General features: G+C 35.0%; 1 protein-coding gene across 2 annotated transcripts in view; it reads left to right on the top strand.

Annotated features, from left to right (window-relative positions):
* Positions 1-15,305, top strand: part of CNTN5 (contactin 5) — a 272,212-nt gene that overhangs the window by 93,112 nt on the left and 163,795 nt on the right. For both annotated transcript variants that reach the window (XM_086613912.1, XM_086613903.1), the window contains exon 6: positions 10,726-10,828. In XM_086613912.1, coding sequence (XP_086470038.1) covers positions 10,726-10,828 — 103 coding nt within the window. The remainder of the gene's footprint in view (positions 1-10,725; positions 10,829-15,305) is intronic.

Genomic DNA, 15,305 nt, shown 5'->3' with positions numbered 1-15,305 from the left:
TCACAAACATAAACTATTTCCATCTCTGAAGAATTCTGACAGCTGTTAATTAACTGATAATTAGCATTAAAAATATTTGCTTAAAGATTATCTCTAATGTTTATGATCTGTCAGTTTTCTGCTTCCAGAAATGCACAGATTTATTTTTTTCTCCTTGTTTGCATTACTTGTTTTGTCTTCTAATGTGTTTATTCTTATGGAGCTGAATTCTAGAAGACACAAAGCATGCCTGGTTTGTAACAGGAGCTGAAAGTACTTATCCAGCTGCAACTTAATCCTGATAGGTTTTCTGGAGTTTCTGACCTTGTAGGCTTCCTCTTTCATTAGGTTATAATGCAAGATCATTAACTTACATTTTTTAAGTGTTTAGTCATATCTCATGTTTGAATTGTGCAAGTTCATAAAAACTATGTAAGACTGGCTGGGAACTGTGGCAATGCTTCCTAATACTCTAGGACAGAATGCAAACCTGAAATAATCCCACTTTGATTATTTTCAAGGAGAGCCAAACTGTCTGGGCAAAATCAAGCTTGATCTTGTGTAGTATACATAGAATCATAGAATCATAGAATGGTTAGGGCTGGAAGGGACCTTCAAAGGTCATCTAGTCCAACCCCCCTGCAAGGAACAGGGATATCTCCAACTAGATCAGGTTGCTCAGGGCCTTGTCCAACCTGGCCTTGAACGTCTCCAGGGATGGAGCATCCACCACCTCTCTGGGCAACCTGTTCCAGTGTTCTACCACTCTCATAGTAAAAAATTTTTTCCTAATATCCAACCTGAACCTACCTCCCTCTATTTTAAAACCATTACCCCTTGTCCTATCATAAAAGGCTGATAGCACTGTCAGAGACATCAAAATATGCGTCTGCTCCAGGGGAAGGGTGATAAAATGGCAATGTCCCTGAATAAACATTATTGCTCTAGTACACATACTGTTTCTCCCTTGAAATTGTACTGAGATATTTTAATGATGGGTCATCATGGAACTGAAAATGAAAGACTTCCTACCATCTCTGCTTTTCTCTAATAAAAATACTTCCTTCATGGCTTACAGGCATTTTAAAGAAACTTTTTGTCTGTTTCATGATGGCTTTTGTGCCTAGATCCCACTGCAAAGTTGTCAAAAATAATAGGATGAAAATCAGGATTTAAAAAATCCTGTGTAATCTTATTTTAATCAATAAAGAAAACCAGGATATGTATATATTGGGACAGGGAGTAGTTGAAGGTTTTGCTTTTTTTTTTCCTCCCTCCTCAAAAATGGTAACGTTTCTTTCAATTTAGAAAACCTATTACAGTCAGCACCAATGGTTCTTCCACCTAAAATTCACACTGAAAATCTATAGGTAAACGGGAAGTTTTGTGGAGGTCTCCTATGCAATAACCATTTACAGAGTGTTTTATAGGGATTGTAGCATGACTCAAGTGCATTTTCAAACAGCACACAAAGTTCAAAGACATTATTTGTAAAATATTTAGCCTAAAAAAAAAGTTTAGAGAAAACATCTGGGATGGTCTTTCCACAATATAAAAAGGGCTGAACCCAGGGGACAATTTCAGGACGAAAATTAGGAAAGGTTTGAAAAAGATTACGTTCTAGCATTCAGTGTAGAACAAAAACTCTTACACTGTGAAACTGTTTGCTTTCAGTTTAGTTTACTTTGACCTCTCTTAAGATAACCTCGTTCAAGGAGTTTTAATTGCTAAGTTTTCCCACTAGTTTATAGAAACACGATCTGCTGGAAATGAAGTTGTTGGCGTTTTTTTAATTAGCTAAAGTAATTTAAGATTCTAGACATGCATCATCTTGCACATCTTCTGCACTTACATTTTTTTGTTTTACTTCTCCTCCTGATAATTTATGAAACTATTACACAAAGGAAAGAGTTAACTGATCCATATGCGGAGTAAACAAAGCATAAAATAAATTACCTGGAGAAAAAATGTTCCTCTAAATTCAATTCAGGATTAGGAACAATGTTGCATCAAACTGTAGCTATTAAGATTTCAGACAGACATGTGTTGGCAATAATTTAATTAATAGTGACTAAATTAAAATTTGTGCAAATTGATGACAAAAATAATCTTTATAGTTGCAAAGGATTTCAGATTATTAAGAAAGGTCATACCTAATGTGATGTATCTTACTGTCTTGGTATCACAGTTGCAAATTCACATGTGACTGCTTGCTTTTCAATACTAGGGTATGGAATAATGTTAAAATAGAATGACTTGTCAGTTTACTGTTATTGTCATCACAGTGAAATAATTTGATTGTGAAAAGCAGGAATTTATCTCAAGGTTAGGACTGTAGCAAGTTTTTAACAAGGATGATTTGTTGCTATTAGGTTTAAAACAATGGGTATTTAAAAAGCTGTTGCTAATGGAGGCGAAATGGTATTGTTGGTTTGATCTTTCTTATTGAGGCAATAAAAGGTACTTGTATTTGCATAGTTACATGAGGAGTCTCAAATGGAAAACATTTCCCATTTAGGAAGTTCTTTCCAGTTACTTAGATAACAATGAATATTTGAGCAACACCACTTTGTGTCCTAATTGATCAGAATCAAATGAAAAATTCCTCTCTGAATGCTGCAACAGTTTTGATGTTCTTGGTACCTAACTGGAAGGGGGATATTTTGTTTTCATCCTGTAAAAGAACAGTGAGGGTTGCAATAGAAACGGACCTTAAGGTCATATTTGTAGTAAAAACAATTATGTCATTTGCTATAGGAGAAATGAGGTTCTTAGAGAACTGCAAAGGTGCCATCAGGAAGACAATTAGAAATCCCATGAAAATTAGATCCTTCTCCTAATCATTTAGATTAAATAATATTTTCCAGGTTTCTGAATAGTTTATGTGAGACTGACCGGGATGCATAGCAGGCAATTTGAAAGGAGGAAAAATAAACATTGGCCAGCAATGCCTAGAAGAAATCTGCCACAGATTTCTTGTTCCAAGTTCAGCACAACTCCTCCCCTGTAAAAACAAAATGGAAAAATAAAAGCAATGATGCTTCTTTTGGCTTTGTGTTAACTCATATTCTTAGACCTCTCTAGCAAGACAGCACGTTGTCTAGTGTGGTGGAGTCCTGATTTTTCTTGATATGTATGGCTGCTCAGAAAACTTATCTATATACACACAGTGAAAAAGTTCAGGTTATCATGTTTCCATATAACTGTATATGCACAAATCTTCATACTCAAATGCTGTGTACAAGCCATTCTGATGCCCTCTCTCATCTCTGAATGCCCGAAGGATGAAGCTTTGTTTCATCCGATGCCAGATCTGTTAGATTTAGCAGAAAAGTCAAAATATTAAATTATATATATGTAAGAAATTTTGTGGATTGAAGTCTAGATTATGACGCAACAAAGACTTCTCTACATAGAGAAAACCAGCAATCTTGGTCAGAGTTGCTGCTTGCTGCTTTCAAACACAGGTAAACAGACATCTCTGCAGCCTAAACTGTCAACTAGAAATTTTGGCCTCTCATTTGGAGAACTAGAGAAAATACCACTGCTCCCCTCATTGCTTATTCTGAGTTTGCCTCATTACTTTTGTGTCCTTAGAGTTTCTCCCGAGTTTCCTTTACTTCAGGCATAACACACCCACTTACAATTGAAAATGAAGTGCTTTAAGTTGTACTAGCTTTTTAAGAGAGGTTGCAAGCTCTTATGTATATATGACATCTTTATAAATAACTAATTTTAAAAATATTTCAATATAGGAATCCTATTTCTAAAAAGAGATTTTTAGACAGAGTTCAGAGAGTATTTGCTGGACTAGTGAAATGGAGTGTAATACAAAGATGGATTTCAAAGTGGGAGGAGCAAAGTTTTGTTTAAGCTTTGGTTAAACATTTTGTTTTGGTTAAATGTGACGTTATTCTACATTTATACCTCCATAATTAGAAATACATAAACATCATCTTTCCCATTTGTAAACTAAAGAAGAGTTTGTTCCCTTCTTATGCTGTATTCAGTAAGTTATTTTTTTCTCAGAAACGGAATTATTAAATTTTCTTTGCTGTTATGATAGATTCTAGTAAAGATTTCTTTCCCTCCAGTGATATGTGATAGGATTTTCTATCTGAGTAACATATGAAAACATTGTTGATACTTTAGTATTCAATGCATTGCAGAACGTAATTTCACATGAGCATTTTTAGGCCTTCTCAAAGGATGAATTTAAACTTCAAAACTTGGCTAAGAGATGTCTAAGTGGAAGGAATATTCTGGACAGTTATAAAAAAAAAAAAAAAATCCCCCCTTAAATTTTGAGAGACTTACGATGGGTGCTAATCATTCCATTTAGAATAAGATTAATGGCAAGTGAGTCAATAAATTCTTCCCAATGTCTTGAAAATTTCTGCTGTAGTAAGGATGTAATGGTTAGTATCATCATTATATTCAAATTGATTTGTTTTGTACTGTGAATTTACTGTCATTTTAAATGTCTGTATGCAAGGCTCTCTCTTCCAAACAAATATCTGAGAACATTTAATGTTACAGGTCTTCAGGGAAAATGCTAAATATTATTTTGTCACAAAAAGACCCACACAATAAACAACCCTAGTTTGCGCCACAGATTATTGACCGGAGGACAAGTTTTGCATGAACATTCCTGACATAGTTCCTTAGTAAAATTTTCCTGGGTTTGGATACATATTCACACAACAAATTGTAATTACAATGTGGTAGGAAACTCAGTTTATAAAATTATTTGAAAATTCTTGCGCAGCAAGACATGTTAATCACGCCTCAGGAGGTTTCCCAGAAATTGAGAAGAAGATCCAAAACAACACAATCACCAATAATTTTGTGATTAGAGCACTATCCAGGCTGTGAGAGAATCAGATTAACACTCCTACACCATCTGATTAAGATCAAGGGCTTCACCCAAAGCTCTCAGGCAAACACTCTTAATCACTGAACTATGGGGTTTGTATCTTTTGCTAATAAAATAATGGTGAGTATAAAGCTGTGCTTAATCTTTCTCCTGTGTATAAGAAATCTTTGACATTTGTTTTCTCCCTAGCATTCTGATGATGTTTAGCCAGGAATCTTATATTCTTTTCTAGCTACTGTCTTAAAATCTTATTAGCCACTTCTTCAAGTATTCCCTGTAACCTGTTACATTTAAAATTAATTTCAGAAGTAAGTTAAAGAGCTATTACTTTAACAGTTTGAAACAAACCCAAATCATTTTAAATGAAAGGGTTTAAGGAGGCATCATAGAAGCTTATGTTCTGGGAGATTCAAAATGGTAGTTCTAACTAAGATTAATGGAACAGAAGCATTAGCCTCTACACAGCTGGAGTAAGATGATGTGTCATGATTTCTCAGCAGCTTGATCTTTCTTTTCCCCATGAAGGCAAAAACTGTTCTTGTGTGGATACAGTCATAGACTCACAATTTTTCTACACTCTTCATTTGAGGTTTCAAATGTCACGGACTGGAAGGCTAAATGGAGAGACAGAGCAGTCCTTTTCTATACGATAATGACTGATGTTCTGTCAGTGGCTCTTTCACCTGTTATTGGCTGAAAGGACTGATAATCACAAACCGATCTTGCTACTTTATTCCATTCTCCATTTCCATTAAATGGCCCACAGGGGATAAACAGTTTTAGCTGCAGTAATATCTGCAAATGTTTGAAATTCCATTACACCTATTCCTGTAGTATGTGAGCACCTCTCAATCAGTGTTTATCACATTATTCTGAAATAGTGAATTGTGTCATCTCTATTTTTTGATGGAAAACTAAAATGCGGACAACAGTGTAGCTAAGGCTTCACAGGACTTTGGGTAGCAGATATTTCAACTCAAGTCACAGATTTACATCAGAGGAACATCTTGTTAAGTGAAACCACTTATTAAAATTAAACCTGATTTTAAGTAGATTTTTCCTTGTCTGAGTTGGAGAGTATATAATAATTACTCTGTGATAACTGCATTGTTGCTAAAACATATCTGAAAGGGAGTAAGGAAATCATCTGTTCTACAAATACTGAGCTCCATTTCTGTCTGTGTGACTAACAAGCCATTAATTTTAGCAAGGTCAAGCTGTGCTTAGTCCTCGGTATGTTCAGTCATTTGAATTGGTGCCGCCTTTGGTGATTGGAGTTATAACAGAACGGTTATTAGCGTTTCATCTCAGTTCAAATTCACCCAGCCAGGGTCTTTCCTGGTCAGACAGAAACGTGGAGAGCGCTCTTCCTCATACACACTGGCAGGGCAGAGATCCAGAGACTGGGAAATGTGAGGTGGGATGACTTGTTTTAGAATAAAGCCCAGGGGAAAGATTTACTTAAATGAACAGGAAAGTTTGGCTCTTAACCCCTTTTTATTCTCCAACAAAATGTCAAGATCTGATAAATTAGGTTTATTTTGAAGCAGTATGTTTCACACCAACCACAAATTCAGCACTTTCGTACCCAGATCTGAACTCAGCGGAAAGACACAGCTTACGAAGTAGGGAGTGTAGTAAGCTAACTGATTATCCTAAGGAAGACTGAATCACAGGGGTCACTTCTGGGAAGGTAAGAGGTTGTCTGAAAGGTGTTTTCATGGGAAGGCAGAGCACAAGAGCACTGAGAACGGCTCCCTACTCCTTTATAGTGCTCAGACCACGTGAGCTCGGTGATTTGTTAGCCATTTGAAGATCGTATATTATGTTTTTATTCCGTGCTGATCAATTTTATTTATTGTTATATTTCATGTTTGATAACTCGAAATAAAAAATGACTGAGGGAATTTTTTATGGCCTTAACCAAACGTCTCAAAGAGAGTCGTGTATATAAGCCTGAGAGAGATTGATTCTGATGCACATAGCTCAAGGCCTCAGTATTTCTTAAAAGTTCAGGTTCCTTTTAGCAGCTGATACAAATGAACTCAAATCTTGATGAAAACACAGATGGTGGTTATTTTACCACTACTCACTCATAGTGACCAAAACAGAAACTGGGAAAGATAAAGAGCCTGGAGGTACAACAGCCATAGCAAAGGAATTACAGTGTAACATGGGCAGGCAAGGACTTCCTAGTTCCCTTGATATCTATGCAACTGTAATGGCCTCCTTAGTCTCAAAGATGATAAATATTAAGGATGAAAAATATCCCTTTGCAATAATAGTCTTTTATTTCCTAATTTTCATAGGGACACCAAGCAATTGCTCAGTAATTTTTCTACATTTTTCTGCCAGTTGCTGCAGGCATGTCACTTGCTAATGTAACAATGACCCAGAAGAACAAGACGTGGTACAAAACATTCAGCGTTTCATTAGGAATATGAAATAATGGTATGAATCACAGAGAGTATTCAATACTTGTACAGATTACACCTACCAAAGGGAGTTAATGTAAGTTAAAAACATGATATTCAAAAGATGGTATTGTCCCTCAGATGTGTTCACAAGCACTGCATTATTTTAAAGGCAAGAATAATATAATCCTATTTTAAGTTGCATTTTTTTCAGGGCTAAAAAGAGGCAAATATCTAATAATATATGACAATTCAACACAATGATTTTTGGGATCAAAGTCTTACACAAAAGCAAAAAAACCCACGAAAACCTTTTAAATTCATTGAATCACAAAACCTGTCAGTGAGTATACACAGTCAACAGATGCCAGAGGTTTAAAAGAAACACCACAGGAGTATAAGACTGCATCATAAAACCTAAATGAACTATTCAGCAGTGTTCACTACAAGGGAACTTAGAGAGGTTCCCCTACCAAGACTGAAGTTCTCAGAGTTTCAATACAATACATTTTAGAAGAAATATTGACATTACAAGTACTAACAAATCCCTGAGGCCAAAATCATACAGTAGTATGATTCTCAGAGGTGCTGAAGGACAGTCTTATTTTGAAATAACAATAGAGAAAAAAAAAAGCACCTGCTGTAGAAGTATCGGATCAGTTTGAAGAACTGGGAGATTGTCAGTGAAACCACAGAATAATTTTCTGGGACTTCATGATTTAGTGCATAAACGATTTGGAAAGGAATTGAACATGGAGGTAGAAAAGGCTATTAATGTAAAATTATTAAGGATAGTTTAAGTTAAAAATAACTATGAAGATCTGTGAAAGGACATTGGGACAATAGATTGGAAAGGTGATAAATAATGTCAGCCAGTACAAATTTATATAATACCTAAACCTAAAAATGCAATAATACCTTTATTAGATATTATTAATCAGTAAAAGGAGAAGGGTGCCAGAGTGGATGACCATCAGCTAAAGTGCAAAAAAGCAAATAGAACTGAATCGTGAGAAAAGCAAGAGGGAACAAAGAAAAAAAAAACCCAAAAAACCTAAAAACAACTTAACCAAAAACTCAAGCAAAAAAACTTGATAGAAAGATCTACAGCTTCAATATTGCTGTGATGTTCTCATTTTCCCATCTCAAAATGATAGAATGGAATTTGAAACGGTGCAACATTGGTGCTAGGAATGATTGCAAATATATTAAAGATTCACTGTAAGGAAGGATTAATAGTCTGGGATTTTTCATTCTGTAAAAAACACAGCTAAAAGGGGATATGACAGATAAAATCATGACTGACAACAGATGAATCAGAAACTAATATTCATAATCACAAAAAAAAAAAAAACAAAACAGAAACAGTAAAAGAAGTCAAAAGGAATGTAGTTAAATTATGAAATTTATTGACACAGAACAAACCAGTGGGAATATCTTTTTTATGACAGATTAGGCTAGGAATGATTTTGCTGTAGGCTAGGGAAAATTTTAATTGACTACAATTTGTTTGATGCACTGACTTTATTTTAATACTCAGGGCAAAAAAGTTAATTTCCTTTTTTTCTACAAAAAATATACATTTTAAGTTTTAATGACAGAACGGGTTCAGAATTTACATTTTCAGACAAAAGGCAGTATTTCATCCCAAGTTCACGAAACAATGTCAAAACGTTGTTTTAGTCATTTTTTTGAGGAAAAATGGGTCACTATTGCTAGTACATTTAATACTTGCATGATTATGTTTTTAAAAAAGAAATCTATAGCTACTTATAAAACCACATTTTTTATGGAATTACATTGTTTGAATTAAAGGTGTTTTATGCTTTCTACTTACATTATTTGATTCACATAGAATCGTAGAATGATTTCAGTTGAAAGGGATCTTAAAGATCACCTAGTTCCAACCCCCTGCCATGGGCAGGAACACCCTCCACTAGACCAGGTTGCTCAAAGCCTCATCCAACCTGGCCTTGAACACTTCCAGGAATGGGCCATCCACTGCTTCTCTGGGAAACCTGTTCGAGTGCCTCACTACCCTCAGAGTGAAGAGTTTCTTCCTAATAGTTGATCTAAATCAGACACATTTAGATTTTCTAACTAAACTTAAGCCCCTAAAGACATGTTTAAATGCATATATGTCTAGACTTCCTCCCAAAACAAACTCACAGGAGCCTGTGGGACAACAGCAGGAAGAGAGCTCAGTCCCACTGGAAACTCTTGAGTCCCATGAAACACATTTGAAGGGCTAGAAGCATGTGTTTTACCAAATCAGTCTTATATATTTTGTTTTGCTCTAATAGGTTGTGAGGTTTTTTTCCGTCTGTCTCTCCCAGTTGGTCTTCTCTCAGCTGCATGTATTTTATTTCTCTACTTCCATGTTCCTCCTTATGCTTCTTTTTTTCCTCTTTCTTGTATAAGATATCCCTTTTCTCTCCTTTCTTTTCCTCTCTTCTTCCTATTTGCTTGCTCTAGAATTCTTTGATGACTCTTGACTGATTTTTATAGATTTAGACTAGACTTTCCCTGTTGCTACTGTGTCCACAAATCAGATTTTATTCACCTATCTTCATCCAAAAATCTGAACAATTCTTCCTTTTTTAAATATAGTTTTTAGTTCCTGAGTGTTGCTTACCTCAGTAGCCCATCTTCTGTCTAACCAAAAACAGTTGGTAGAGTCATATTCTTCTCTTGTCATTCCAATTATGACATTTCCTCTAAGTCACATTGAATACAAATTTCTCACCTCACCTTATGTAACCTGTCTCCCTTCCCTGCTCATTTCTCATTCCCTAAACTCTTGTGATTCTCCAAAGCTGTCAGTCAATCCATAGCAAATTCCAAATAACTCTATTGATTTCAATGTTTGTATTTTTCACGTGCCTGAATGTTTTTCTAGTTATATCTTATGGTACAAAATGTGTTGTCCTGATAAAATTAATCATCTTCCAAATTAAAACGGTCACTGAAAATGAAATAACTGAACTTTGTATGTGCCCATATATCTGTGTTTATATGCGTACACAAATGCTCTTACATCATTTGAGTTTTTCTTACTAAGCTTAGAAGGTCCTCAGTCGAACACAGCACGAGATGTTGATTTATTTGTCGTAATTGTCACTGCACTGGTAAACAAAGCTCCAGTCTATGAAAATTCTCACACTTCTAAAATTGATTGCCTGTTTTAATCTTTCAAAATGTAAATATTAATGCACGTTTGAGAAAATAAATCCTTTTTTTTAAGCTTACTATTGTGCTGCTGGTAACCCCGAAGAACATTTTAGAATGTTTATTGGACATGAGTAGAGCACATCAGATCAAATGATGCTATCTCCATCAATTACTAGCTTGACTTCTGGGCAGATTCAAAAAGGAATCTGCAGGGTTTTTCTGTGATAATCTCAACAAATGTAAAACTGATGATATTTCATATTTTAAACATTCCTTATTTTCCAGGTGTGATGGGGGAATATGAACCAAAAATCGAAGTCCATTTTCCTTACACAGTTACAGCTGCAAGAGGAACTACGGTTAAGATGGAGTGTTTTGCACTTGGCAAGTAAGCACAGATTCTTTCGTAATTAGACATCATTGTTTATTAAAATATGACATGCCTAATTTGTTGTTTCATTATTTTGCTGGATTTCATTTTCACAGATAGTCCTTACTGCACTCTCAAAGTAACCAATTGACTAAGTAACCAATTGCGAATTCCCTGTCCAGCCATTTCTGTGGACAGTAATTCATTTAAGTTAAAAGACGCTTTGTCAAAATGAAAAGTAATGATCTTGTAAAGAGAAAGAGGAAAGTTTTTTACTGAAAATTTTACCAGACTCATGCATTTATTCACTCCGATACTACAAATCAAGAAATTAGATTTTATTCTGTCAAAATATCATGGTTGGAGAATAAACAAGATTAGTACCTCTTTTTCCCCCTAAATGAATAGTTTATATATAAAGTTAAGAGCACAATGCTTTAAAGATGACCTAACACACTTTGTGGCAGTGCCAATTCTCTAATTTCTACCTGACCTAATAGTGCTACTAGAGAACAGGTGTTCTGTATTCATGTCAAGGGTGTTTTTATATGTGTACTGATAAAGGAGTTCAGTGAGAGAAAGGTTTCAGAAATACTTCTTTGCTATTTCATACAAATTAAATAAGAAGTGAAATTACTTCTATACACTATTCAGATTATAGAATATAGGAGGAAACTTAAAACATTCCAATTTTGTTGTGGCAGTTACTATTATTATTGTTGCTGAGAATAAGGGTCGCAAGGGTAGTATAGTCAGACAGAACTAAGAAGCAATTCTAGCCGTTCAAAGACATTATTCTTACTTCTGTATATGTACGTAGCTAAAAACAGGTGTTCCATCAGTGATGTTTCACCAGAGGCATATAAACAAATAGAAAGGGTAGGATTTTTTCGAAGATATCGCATCAAATTCTGTGGGGGTGCATGTGTTGAAAGAAATCTCACTGTATTGAATTCCTTTCAGTTCCTTTTTATAGTGGTGGTTCTTTTGGACATCTCCCCTCCAACGCCCCGAAGTCATGCTGCTCAGTATCGTATATCCTGCTTGATTTTCTAGTTCATAGCTTATCAAGGCACATACAGCTTCCTTACAGCCTGGCTTTGTTTAAGAAATAGTGGAAGGATTTGTCTTTGGAACTTCTGTGGAGGAACTTCACCAATCAGTCAGTTTGAGGGGTAGCGTAACCTCCCTACTGATTCTTCTTAATTATTTACCTAAGTAGGAACAAAACATAAGAGGAAAGGAGTTTTAAAGCAATAATTTATTTTCTTGAGAATCACCACTCCAACCTACTTGGTAGGTGTGGTTTTCCACAACAACTTTTCAAAGCCTTTCTGTACTACCTGAAAGGGCTTTTTAAACGTTTTTATAGTAATTTTCACCTTGATGTGTCACTGGTTTCTGGATTTTTTTTGTTCAGATTTTTCTCTTAGCAATTCCTATTTACTGTCTGGATGAGATATGTCTTAAACTTGCTTCCCTTCTTGCCTGTTTTTCCTGTTTGACCAAAATCCAGATACTCTCAGTGAGCAGGTCAACAGAAAGTATTCAAAAATATTTACAGAAGAATTCTGACAAAGTATTTTAGTTGTATCTGTTTAGGCCCAGTGAAGTTGAAGGAGAGGCATGACACAGCCAAACAAGTCCCAATAAAACATGGGAGACCATAGCCCACATACAGGGAGCCATTAGACAGTGACAGTAGTTTTGCAAACTCGTTCCCCACTTAAATGTAAGCAATAGTTTAGAAAGAAAATGTGAGGGGAAAACTTCTGTAACACAAAACACAAGTCTTATGCTCTATACAATAAAGATAAGGAAAAAGGTACATGAGAGAAGACAGAAAAGCAATAAATGGAGAGACTCTTTGAAACGATGAAATATATGAGGAAAAAAGCTGTTCTGTAAAGGCTGGTGGCTCCAGGCTCTCACCTGTCTGCAGCACTAACCAATTTTCTGCCAGATCAATAGTTGGCAACGAGGCCCTTTTAGACCCTTGGCTATGGCTGAAGCAGTAACCAACGTGTTAGTTTATGTTTTCCTCATTTTGCTGGAATTAAATTGCAGCTGCTGACAGATTACAAGTCAACTGTCACTTTCCAGTAAAGAGGAGGTATGCCACATGTTGTCCTTTGCAACTGTCACTGACAGGCAAGAAACACCGCTACCAATACCTTCCATCTTCAGCACCCTGGAATTTAGTAAACTCTATCAAAAACAGTCAGTCACTATTCAAACAGCCACACAAGGAAGGTGAAGGTTGACAGGAAAGGGTTCAATTAGCTTATTTTCACATTCGTATTTGACGTTAACATTTAAGAAACAAAAAAACAAAACCACCTGAACCATCAAGGAATTTAAGGTTATCTAATAAGTTGACCCCATTTGTTGCTATTGTAATGGGCAGCTATTTTTACCATGCAAATTCCTTATCTTCTTCTCACAGCCATTAATGCACAATCAAATCTGCTGAGTTGAAATTACTTTCAACCTGATATGGTAATAATTACATGAATGACATTTCAGGCCTCATTTGAAACCTGGAGGCTGAGGTGGGAGGTAGAAATGCATCAGATTTCCTATTCATTTTCATCATTTTCATTTTTTTTGTCCCCATCTCTTATTCCTCATAGCTTGTACAGATCTTTTCTTGTTACACTGCCATGGCTCCTCATTACCAAACTCAATCAGCAACTAATTCATTCCTTCTTTATTTAGTATTTTGAGATTAGACATTTTGAATTCTTATTGTAAATAACACAGAAGTGATTCCAGTCTTAAAAACAACGTGCTGCTGTTTTTCTCATGTGTTAATCTTCCTGTCTGAAACACTCACTCTTCTCTCTCGTCTGTGATTGCAAGAACGACAGACGTTCCAGCGAGATTTCCTGAAGTAAGCATTTGACAAATATTCCAGAAAGAACTTCAGCTTTAGTTATAGATTAATGATTTATTAATAGTATTTATTGAGAACTGACAGTCACTATGGCTGTAGGAATTAAATCAATCGGAGCTGTGCAGCTTTTGTCTCCAAACTAAAATCAAATGTCTTAATTGCTTGACAGACAGAAATTCTCTGAGAAGGATTTTATTCTGACCCAACCAATATGTAGCTGGTCCAGTTACAAGTGACAATATAATGTTTCTGATGCTACTTATAAATAGACTTGGTTATTGCTAAAGAATTCAAAGTAATACAGGAGTGAAATACCTCAAAATGGTGCTATTTGTCTTGGATAATTCTGCTTATAATAAGTATCAGCTAAGAAATCACTACATATATTCCTGATTTACTGCTGAGGTATAACAGAAGACATGACAGACAGAGAATTTAAATAAAATTTAATGTATTGTATATCAGAGTGTACATTTTGCAATTAGTGATGTATTGTGATTTGTGCTAGATATTTATACTAGCCCACTTTTGTTGAAAGTTTTTTTTTAATAGCCATATTCACTGTCACATCCGCACAATAACTTGTGTTTCAATTACATTCATGTTTCATATGTGCTTGCGTATATAAAGATATGTTTTCTGCCACCCATTTAATTATGTCATTTTTATTAGGAATATTTGAATTTTTGTTTGTATCCTAACAAGACAGAAAATGATATCTTTTTAAAAAAGACTAATTAAAAAAACCCACTAGCAATAATAAAACGTTAACATCTGTATTTTGAACCTTTAATAAGAACAGAACTACATCATTTTAATTTACATAATTGCTAAATCCTGATTAAAATTTACATTAAGCATTGTTAAAATAATAAAATAATATTTTAAAAAAAGAAAAAACTTCCTTTAAAACTTACTGAATGGAAGAATTCAAAACATCTACATTAAAAATATGAATCTAATTGGCAATATGTTAATATTTGCTTTTGAGTAACACAATTTTCACTGCTGTGTCCTCTGTTATTTGAAAAGAAAAGCTAATTTTTGGTAAAACAAATAAATGAGCTTATTGGTAATAAAATTGTTTGAAATCTAGATAATCCAAGATAATCCAAGTTTTCTAACAAGTCCGTCATTTCAATGCCATAACTTAAGTTTATTATGTCAATCAGGACAATGGATCATGACCTTGTTCTTTGGGTAAGTTCTGGTGAAAAAGCCATCATTTTCCCAGCTGACACTCTTGCACAGATCACAGAAATCCTTAGTTTTCCTGCTCCAGAAATGCAATTTCTTGGGCACTGCCTTCTGTGACAGCAGATTGCCATTTTCATTTTCTCTCAAATATTACTGTCTGAATATCTGGATGCAACTGGTTAATTCTTTCATTTCTTTTTTTTTCATATACTTTTTTAAAAGGAAGAATTCTAATGTCTTTGAAAAAATATGAAAATTATGGTGCTGATAGGTAAAAGGACTTTAAGTTCTGTCCCCACCATATGACATATTCATTAACGACGCACTACCAGTGACTGTCATCTGAGCATTCTTTAACACTTCCTGACTTCAGACTATAGATATCTCATAGATAATTTTAAT

Source organism: Tauraco erythrolophus, chromosome 1 (genome assembly GCF_009769465.1).
Source record: "Tauraco erythrolophus isolate bTauEry1 chromosome 1, bTauEry1.pri, whole genome shotgun sequence".
In the NCBI taxonomy this organism is placed as follows: Eukaryota; Metazoa; Chordata; class Aves; order Musophagiformes; family Musophagidae; genus Tauraco; species Tauraco erythrolophus.
Note: the sequence above shows the minus strand (reverse complement) of the source record. Positions and strands in the feature narration are given on the sequence as shown.